Source organism: Gastrolobium bilobum, unplaced genomic scaffold (assembly GCF_033153095.1).
Source record: "Gastrolobium bilobum isolate Gb01-03AN ecotype WA unplaced genomic scaffold, APGP_CSIRO_Gbil_v1 utg20899, whole genome shotgun sequence".
NCBI classification, from domain to species: domain Eukaryota; kingdom Viridiplantae; phylum Streptophyta; class Magnoliopsida; order Fabales; family Fabaceae; genus Gastrolobium; species Gastrolobium bilobum.
The window spans coordinates 185,177-196,204 of record NW_026896444.1 but is presented as its reverse complement, the minus strand read 5'-3'; the positions used below and the strand labels follow the sequence as shown (position 1 = coordinate 196,204).

Genomic DNA, 11,028 nt, shown 5'->3' with positions numbered 1-11,028 from the left:
CAGCTGACCCATCGGGCATCTCCTTGAAGGTTCTTTTCTTCCTTTTCGCGATATCCCCTTCCACTACTGCAGGAGGAATAACTTCTTGAGGAGGAGTGGGAGGAGTGTGAAGCCTCAAGGGAGATTTCAGCTGCGTGGCGGCATGACCACTCGACTCAGCAACAGCAGCAGCAGTCTTGATCGGTTGTGAGGAGGATGAGGAGCCAGCAAGAGCTGCGCGATTGGAAGCGATCTGCTCCATTCGGCTTACTGGCGTCATCCTTATACTATCTGCAAAATAGAACAAACGCAGGGGTGATTAAGCATACTTACTTGATACCTATGCATCGCGATACACAAAGATACTTAGATCAAAACAACTAGAAACAGAAAATAGCAAGGATTCACATTACCCAGTTAAGCTCGAATATCATCCTCAGAATATTCGTTTAAAATGGTATATGTATCCAGTGAGCCTGTAGCAGAGGCCTCACGAGCGATGTTACCCAAAGCAGTCACCGTCTGCTGTTCTAGATCGCTCAAATCAGTAAAGGTATAGTTTAACACGGAACTACTTGACGGATATTCCGACCAATACAAGGGGAAGATAGGAGCCTCGTCCTCGCCTAGAAAAAATGGCGTGGTACCTTCGGCGGGATAGATTTTGAAATACTCCGCGCTCCACTTGTTAATCTTTCTGCAGTACGACCCACATAATTTTACTTTTCCCCTAAAAGATATCCAGCTGTTGCGAGGGGGCATCGCACTGAACATATATAAAAACGACGGTACAGATTGGAAAAGACCATAGGCCTTGCATACCATCTCATACACTCTAATAAAACCCCAGGCATTGGGGGTCAGCTGTGAGGGCGCCACATTGAAGTACGCCAACAGTTTACAAACAAAAGAAGAAAAGAGAAGACGAACACCTATGGAAAAAGAAAAAATAGGAGTACATCATCATGAAATGCCTGGATGATCCCTCAGCCCGCGATGAGCAAATGCACTCATTCTTCAGGACGACACCAATCTCCCATTGGTTGTCAAAAGCTTTATCCAGGGTCAGATGAAGGGCCGCAGTTACTTCTGCCAACTCTCCAGGCGAGCAAAATACTGACTCAATCTTCAAAACTGAGTCTGACACCCACTCCAGGGTATCCATATCCCGAATGCTTTGCCTATTCAGGGACCGCATCTCCGAAGGTTCTTCTTCCGGACTAAGGCGCACAGCTTTCTTCTTGGCCTCAGCTGCGTCTTCACGATCTTCTTATCGTGAGCACCACGTTTCACCATAATTTCCTTGATACGAGGAGACACGAAATCTGATTCAGAAGAAGAGGAATCAGTGGAAGAAGACAAGTCAGTGGACACAGGTTTATAATTATCAAAATTCCTTTTCTTAAAAGGATATCCGGCTGGATAAATCACACTCAAGGGCAATGGAGTAGGACTTTTCGATACTGAAGACTCACGCGCGATGGAACACGAAGAATCGCGCGATGAACTCGAGAAAGGCGATTTAGGGCTTTTCGACTCAGCCGATTTATAACTACTATCAGAACTGGCAGAGGAGTCACTCGATATCACAATGGGTTTAGACATACTCACAGCAAACTGGGGAAACACAGACGAGCTATGGGCTGACAATGCCTTTCTGCGATAAGGTTGTCGCGAAGTTGACCCTAACTCAAAGGTACGACTAGAGGGAACACGCTTAGCACAAGCTTTGGAATAGGGGGCTAGAATTCCTACAGTAGGCCTTTTGTCTCTGGTTCCCAAGGACCTTGATCTGGGTAACAATTCCGACGGCGGACTAGACGAACCAGACCGTTCAAGGAATCTGATAAAATCCGCACATTTGCGATTCTCAGACACACTCCAAAAAGGCAGACAAAAATGTTTAACAAGATGAAAGAAATGCAGATAAAACAGAGGGTAAGAAGAAAAAAAATGCACCTGAGCTTTTTACTTTGGAAGTTCACACTAAAAGCAGGACGTGTCACCACCGGAAATACAGAAACAAGCTCTGAGAGACGAAGCAAGTTCTCCACCAAAAATGGCCAAATGATCTTCCCTCCAAATGAAAAGGCTCAAATACAAAGAGTTTTTCTCCAACGGATAGACCAAAAGCCGTGAAACGTGTTAAACACAAAACGGGTTAATGGGGACACGTGGTAGGCAGGGGAAACGTTTTACTCGCAAAACACCCACGACAGTCCTTAAACTCCCACGTAATCACAGCAGCATTTAATGCTCCTGACTGATTAGACGTCTAATCCACCGTTCTTAAGCGGTCGAGAATCATGATGACATTGCAAGGTATCATTACCGCGACAGACAACGACATATGAGTCACAAACCACCGCGCCTCAAACAAAAGACATATAGCTCATGGCCATGTCAAATGACAACACCGCAAGCTAGGGGGCATCTGATCCGGATATAATATAGGCCCAACCAGGGCCCAATAACACATGGAAGCCCAAATCCATTAAGGACCCAGAACGAGGCATAAAGGACCGGTACGGACGCAATGACCATATCGCGGCACACCAGCGTGATGACCATATCGTGTCATACAAGGCGCGATGACATCATCGCGACACGCAAGACGTACTTACTCACCTCGCAACAGGATACCTTCTACAGACAGTAAACTTAAGGGCCAAGGCAACACCACCGCGCCCTCACACCAGTAAGCAACGGACAGCTCCAGCTCGCCATAACTCTACTACTAGACACCGTGGCGGCAAGCTCCTCAACATTTAAACCATGACAGCCACACTACGTTGACACCAAGCAACATTTGCATTCACCATGAAGAAAGGCATCCTCCAAGCACACATCTCAACTACTATAATAAATACACGATGTATCACCAAGGTACGATCATCCTTTACTTTCACAACTTAAACACCTGCCTCTGATACTGACTTAAGCATCGGAGTGTCTTCGCAGGTACCCCCCCCCCCCATTTGGTGCAACGTGAAGGACGAAGGACAAAGAGCTCAGCCTCACCTCAACTGCAATACCAGGCCCAGACCAGAAACTTCCGAATGAGTCTCAACCGTGTGTGATTTGGGCTTAATACGTATTGGGCTATCCATACCGTATTTGGTCCGATCAGAATCACATAATTATAAAATAAAATATCCTTTAACTGGAGTTTTTCATTTCATTACTCAAACTTTGACCCATCAATTATTTTCCCTTTTAATCTTGGATGCTGTAATCAATTATCCTTCATGCTTAAATAAATTGTGATGCAATTTGTTGTTTTCTTACTCTCGAGTCTCAACCATGATGACCAGAGGACTTCTGGAGGTTCCTCTATTGCTGCTGCTGCTTCTTCTCCAACAATGGTGTCGTTTTACAAGAATTGTGATTCACTAAGTCAGATCACTATTAAGATCAAGGATGGATACCCTGCTTGATATTAGAAAGCATATACCAATAGTAGCACCGGTGGAGCGAGGGAGCGGTGGGGCATTTACCTCCCTTTTAAATTTATAAAAAAATTTAAAAGTGAATATTATTTTTAATTTTTTTATTATATATTTAATAATTGTATCCCTTCAAAATTTACATAAATATTTAATTATGCACATCATTTTTAATTTTTTGTCGCATTAATAATTATAACTTCAAAATTAAAATGTACATTATTGGCTTCATCATTGGAATGCATACAGAGGAAGCTCTCAACAACTATAATTCTTGTGTTTGTATTTTGCATATAGAAGAACAACAATCAAAGTTAAGAAAGATTATTTACTTTCGATGAATTCAAATCCCAACCGACTTTCATCGGAAAGACATGCCCAAAAATACATTACTCCTCCAAACCGATTACTGACTTGAATCACTAAAAGTCATTTAAAGTTTTTCTAGAAAAGTAATTTAATTCTATGCAGTATATACATGAACATAAACACTAATATACATATAAGAAAAACTAGTAGTAATTTGTATAAGTTCAACAATACAACGTACACACATAAGGTAAAAAAATGAAAATCAGAATCAGAAAAGTCAAGATCACAATCACAAAGGACTTTGTCTAATAGTAGGGAACCTTCTTAAATTGGGGCAGGCATCAATGTCCAATAGCTGCGTGGATCCGCAAACTAAAATTCCTCTGCACACGCTCTCCAATTGTGGTAAATATTTCAACTCCAATCTGGTTAACCTGGGGAGTGTAATGCTGGAACCATCATCATCTCCAGAGTTACTCACAGCAAATATCTCCTTCATTGAAGCACATTCAATTACTTCTAAGGTCACCAGGTTATGAAGTTGTTCCACTAACCCTGGTGTCAGCAACTTCTCTATCCCATCGCATCCCCAGATGATAAAATGCTTGAGATGAGAGAAAACGCCACTGGGACACAATGATTGTGTTACATTAGGAGCAACATCTTCCTCACAGATGGCAATTAAACTTTTCAAATTATAAAGATCCAAAGATTTGAGGTTTTGGATTTTAGCGCATGCGGAACAAGAACCAGACAAGCAAAACAAGCTCTTCAGTTCTGCGCAACTACTAATTTCAATTTTCCTCAAAGAAGAAGAACCGATGAGTGACAAGGAATTACATAAGCATGTCCATTGATTATTCTCAGATATAGACAGTTCCAGAAGGTCTATTGACAGCAAAAGGGGGCACACATAGCAATCTCCAAGACATCGAACTATTCTATTATCTGGAACTCTTCTATAATAATTACGATGCCACCGACTATTTCCTCCCAAATGGAGACAATAAGTTTTGGGCGGAAAATCTCTGTCTTGGATTTTTTGCACATAAGTGTTGTATTCCTTGAATTCCTGAAACCAGCCTCCAAAACATTCTAGCTTACTCATCCCTTGTACATCTTCCGCTGTTATTGTCGCCAAAGGACAACGGCGGAGATTGAGGTATTGAATATTTGTCAAACCGGGTAGCACAGACCCTGGTACCAACTTCAAATCGCCGTTCCCGGATAGATCAAGCCATTTCAAGTTGATTAGCATTTCCAAGCCTTGTGGAACTTGGACAATTGAACAACATGAAATGTCCAATCTCGACAATGCTTTTAGCTCTCCCAATGGAGGCACATTTTCCAACTCTGAACACCCACGGAGCACTAAAGAAATAAGGGACCTCAAGTTAGACAGCGAATTCGGCAAATATCTTAATCTATAATTATAGGATAGATCGAGCACGGTTAGAGCATTCATGTTCATGAAAAAACACTCTGGAATACGATTGATCCGACCATCATTTAAAATCAAGGTGGACAAACGTGGACAACAAGGTGATGTGCCCTCTGGGATTTCTTCCATGTTATCAATCAAAGAAATCACCTCCAACTCAGTCGTCCATTCCTGCATGTGAGGTATCTTACTGAATCCTTCACCATATTTTACCAAGTACTTGTGATCCTCTTTAAGGATATGAAAGGCCATGTCCCTCACCAGCCTATGCATCTGGAACATACCACCCTCATCAACATCAACAACATCATCATCCTTCGTCAACAAAGAATGACCTTTTAGTTTATCCAATATGGTATGACCCTTATCAAATATTTCCTCCAATCTACTCATTCCATTTATCAGTCTACCATCAACAAGCTTCATAATTAAGTCAGAAGAACTTACAGTTTTGGTGTGTAACGCAAGATATAAGAAACAGTCTTGCAGGTTCTTACCTGTTAAATTATCATAGCTGAGTTTTAATACCTTGAAGACCTCTTCTTCCATTTCTTCTCCCATTGCCACGTTTTGAAGTTTATTTAATGCATCTCTCCATCGATGAATTTTATTTTCCCCTTTCATGATTCTAGCCATCACACTGATTCCAAGTGGTAAACCATCCAATTCCCATGCAACAGATCTTGCAATCTTTTCTACTTCAGGGGGAAGTGTTGCGGGGGTTCCATGGTGTCCAAGTTTTAACAAAAATAACTCCCAAGCTTCATCTTCATCAGAGAGAGGGTACACACTTACTATATTATTTGACGGGCAATCCATCTGTTGACACACATGTTCCAAACGACTTGTCAGAATTAATTTGATGCCATTCATTCTAAGAGGAATTCCCACCTTCTGTAGATCAATATATTTCCAAACATCATCCAAAATAAGTACTGATTTTTCTTTTGTCTCCAACACTAATGAAAGATTTGCTGCTCTGGTTCTTTCATCATCTCCACTGAGCTTTACACCTGTTTTTTCTGCGATGTCATGTTGCAATTTTAAAATGCTAAAATCATGGGAAACAGTGACCCAAAAGACATCATTGAAAGTTCCCTTCCTTTTTATTTCCTTCTCCATATGAGTTACTAGGAAAGTTTTTCCAACTCCTCCCATTCCATGTATGCCAATGATGAAGACTTGGTCATCCTCAAGAAGTTTCCACATCTCCTTAATATTTCTCTCAAAACCTCTACCAACCAATTCATTTGACAACACAAGAGGCTTCTGTTCCTTATGCTTCCGCACTTCTTCAGTCAATTGCTCTATCTCCAATCCGTAGGCTCTTCTTTTCAAGTCTTGTAATTCATTCAACCAATCATCAACTTGTCTCTTGCGCTTTTTGCCCCGTGACTCAAGCCATTGTAATTGACTTTTAATGTCTTCTTCCTCACGGGTTAGATCAGACACCAATTTATCGAAGTGAATAATCTCACTTTCCAAAGGGAGGTTAGTAATATTGCTGCTTCCGTCCACAGCCGTTGGCAAACCTGCTCCACATCAAAAAGTAAAATAAAAGTCATATTTCTCATTTCGGAAATGTTAAGAATGTTACCTACTTCCACGCATTGGCAGTTCAACTACCTTGTAATGGATTGGATGCATTTACAACAACGTCTTGTGGATTAGCTGAACTGGAAGCAATATTGTTGTGAACTCCTTCATTATCACGATCAATGTGGCAAACAGCAATGCCTTGATTTGATTTCCGATCCACATGCGCTTTAATTCTTGAAGCACCCCCTGTATACTTACGCCCACATCGATTGCACTTCCACATACCATTTCTTTCTCTAGTAACTTGATTCCAGTAGTGTGTATCCATCGGCCTACCCATGTTTAATATATTTCCTAAACACAGAAGATCATCAAGTTTAAATATTTTTGTACATCTTACAATGTAAGTGCCTCTTTAGATATATTTTTTTTAATTAATTTGTTAATTTGTATAAAAAAACACCTCAAAAACAATTTTTTTTTATCAAATCTTAAGGTTAAAACTATGGAGCTTACAAATACTTGTGTTTGCTAGCATCTTCCTAAGTAAAACAATTAATGTTTAGACTAAAAATTAAATACCTCGCAGAAAAAAGTTTTTATTTTTTGCTATACTTCTATAACAAAATAATTAAATGAAAGATAAAGCGATAAAAGTGATTAAACTGAAGATATAATTCGTTAACTCCTAAGAAAGCTTTAAATAAACACACACACACACAGAGAGAGAGAGAGCCACATCAAAATCAATGCATAGTAGCACAAGGAAATCAACTCACCTGTGCAACCCTGGATCATTCCACGCAAAACGAAACATACTTTCATTTCTCATGATCTTCAAACACAACCAAAAGTCCAAAACTTTTCTTGACACGTTTTTTCGTATAGGTAAAATTAAATTATAAATTCACATATAAAAAAGGACATGAACCCACGACACCATAATCTACATATGAAGTCATATAACAACTCATGGCGATGATTAAGCATACAGGCAACATTCATTTAAAAATAAAATAAAAAATCAAAGCTTTAAACGACACTCTTAGAGATTCAGTTTCAAGAATACTGATCCAGATAAGCAAACTTCAAAGATTTAAAACATAACAATTATCACTACCAACAAAGCTAAAACTAAAAGCCTTCAAATAAAACAACCAAATTGCAAATCACATAACATTATTAAACTAATACGGAAAGTACGGTGCATGCAACAGTGATAGAATATCAATTTACAAAAATCATCATACGGATCAAAAACAATATTAAAATACAAAAAAGTCCGAAACTTTTCCTAATCAATTTTCTTTAACTACTTATTCCCAGCACCAATTTTAGCCATATACATTGATTATCAAATTAATGCAAAATTAATTATATAAAAATCTCAGGAATGGCAATTAGTAGTGTCAATCATGAAACAGATATAATTAAAAAACAGGAGAAGCGAAAAGGGAAAAAAAAAAAAAATCATTAACGAATAAGACTTTTGGAGATAGTTGTAAAAGCAAGAGTTCTCTCTGAATACCTCGGCTTAATTCTCTTGTCTCTAATAAATTAATTAAGAGACACAGATCGAAGAGGAGAGATTTTCTCTCAGAGTTTATAGAATTTTCAGTGATTTTTTCTTCACTCACAATCAGAACTCCTCTCAACTCAAGTGCTATACATGAAGAGAGGTGGAGTCGTGCTTTACAGGCTGTCCCCCTAACGTACTTACTACTTATTACAAGACTTCCACAGTAACTTGTTGACCGACTTAAAAAATATCATTTATATAAAAAATTTAGGATAAAAATTACTTTAAAGTTTAAATTAAAAATAAATTTTTTGATAAAATAATTTTTATATATTTATTTTTGATTAAAAAATTTCATAAAAGTATTTTCATAATCCTAAATTACTTTAAAGTTTAAATTAAAAAATATAGTGGAAAATTGAATTTATCGAGAATATTATTAAAAAATTATTTGATTGATTAAAATATTTTGAAAATATTAAGTTAATTTTTGTGATACTATATTTAGTTGAGTTAAATTTTTTTTTGTCATGAAAATCTAAAAATACTACCTCTGGTTAATATTTTCAAAAAATCTTACACACAAAATAAAATTTCAAAAAGATTAGATTTTCGAAAAAAATTTAATATGTACCAACTATTGATATTTAAAATCATCACTTTAAATAATCTATTTTTATATTATTTTTAATGACATTAGACTACGATGATGCTGCCTTAGGGGGATAAAATTAAGCTTCAAAATAAATTAGTTCTATTTAAAGACTATTTGTCTGCAACTATTTTTTGTTAAGCTTTAGTATTTCTTTTTCTTTTTGTTTAACCTATCGTATCAATAAAAAATAAAAAATAAAATATTTCTTTGCTTTACCTATCTTGTCCATGATTTTATATTCGTTTGGAATCAAATAATTACAAAATAAAATATCTTTTAACAGAAGTTTTTCATTTCTTTACTTAAATTTTGACCATCAATAATTTTCCTTTTAAGAATTTAGACTCTTTGGAAATTAAGTTGTTCTTCTTTATGATGAGTGAGAGTGAAATCATTCTTGATGGTGAAGGTTTCACATATAGAATTTAGACTCTCTTGCTTTAATAAATTGTGGTGTTGTTTTCTTACTCTCAACCACGATGATGAAAGGGCTTATGGAGCTTCCTCTATTGTTGCTTCTTTTTCTCCAACAACGGTTCGTTTTACAAGAAACTAATATATTACTCGTGCGATGCACGGAGAAAAAAGATCAAAATTTTTGTCGTCCGTCGTGATTGGTTAATCGCACTGTAAATCTTATACTTACAAAAAACTGTGTTGTTATTTTGTTTTATATTCCAGGTGTAAAAGATTATAACATTGACACAGAGCTTTGCAAATATCAATCACAAACAAAAATCTGCTATTAAGAGGTATAATTAATTTTTTATACAACTACATCATAATACACCATAATACGTTATAATACACCATGTTAACATGAGAAAGGGATATAAAAAGAAAAATGCTTACAAATCATTGCTAACTATAACATTCATCAACAAAATCAAGGTAACAATAACACCAAGCAAATATGGATTTAAAATATCAGCTTTTACCTATAATATGAAAACGATATTCATTCAGCGTCATTTCGTAGCAATCATTGGAGGGATGAGTTCAACACTTACTAAATATGTCATTTCTTGTGCCTACGATACAGAAGGCAAAAACTCATTAAATAAGTAACATTAATATGTTAACACCCAAAAGTCATAGTATCAGCAAGTAAAAAAAGATTGGATTAAATTTTTTTAAGGACCAAAAAAAATATTGTCTGAACGGGATTTGAATGCAACTTAATCAAATAAGCATGTATAAGTCATATTTTTTGCTTACATTGCAACAAATGCATATGAACAGAATCAAAGCAACTACACTAATCTTTGAGATAGACTTTCATTTAATGCAATCACATTTAAAAAATAACAATAAATAATTATTATTTGAGAGGATTTGTGTCGTTAGTATTTTGAATTTTACAAATTTGTATTTACAAAAATTAAAATCAGATTTAGGAATTTAATTATAAAAGAAGAAGGATGGATTTTTAATTTAATTATAAAAATGTGTTTGTGGGTCGGCCCTCCGGGCCGAGTCCAGTTTGCCACCTCTTACTATCAGCATGTAAAAAGTTTTTATATTTATCCACAAAAAAGATTTTTATAGTTGTGTCTAAGTTTTTATATTTTATCTTAGAGATAAACTTTCATTTACTACAATCAGATTTATAAAATAGTAATAAATAATTATTTTTTTGCAAGGATTTGTGTCGTTAGTCTTTGGAATTTCACAAATTTATATTTACAAAAATTGAAATCAGATTTAGTAATTTAATTATAAAAGAAGAAGGATAAAATTTCAGTTGAATTATAAAAATATATTAGCGGGCCGGCCCTCTGGGCTGAGCCCAGTTTTCCACCTCTAACTGTCAGCATTTTATATAAATAATTTTTTTTGCAAGGATTAGTGTCGTTAGTCTTTGGAATTTCACAAATTTGTATTTACAAAAACTGAAATCAGACATAGTAATTTAATTAGAAAAGAAGACAGATAAAATTTCAATTGAATTATAAAAATATATTGGTGGGCCGATCCTCCGGGCCGAGCCTAGTTTTCCACCTCTAACTGTCAGCATTTTATATAAATAATTATTTTTTGCAAGTATTTGTGTTAATTACACTCTTGCAATAAAAAAATGAAAGTTTAATTTCTTTCTTATGTACTAAATTAAAATTTTCATTTTTATAATTCTTAA

General features: G+C 36.2%; 1 protein-coding gene across 1 annotated transcript; it reads right to left on the bottom strand.

Moving 5' to 3' along the window:
• Positions 1-396: 396 nt before the first annotated feature.
• LOC133299794 (probable disease resistance protein At4g27220) lies at positions 397-8,360 on the bottom strand. The gene is made up of 5 exons (XM_061499277.1): positions 8,246-8,360; positions 6,805-7,071; positions 4,058-6,710; positions 1,173-1,858; positions 397-911 (listed from the first exon to the last, which is right to left on the bottom strand). Exons 2-5 carry the CDS (start codon positions 7,055-7,057, stop codon positions 397-399), a joined length of 4,107 nt encoding a protein of 1,368 aa, XP_061355261.1. The 5' UTR covers positions 7,058-7,071; positions 8,246-8,360.
• Between the last annotated feature and the right edge of the window lie 2,668 nt (positions 8,361-11,028).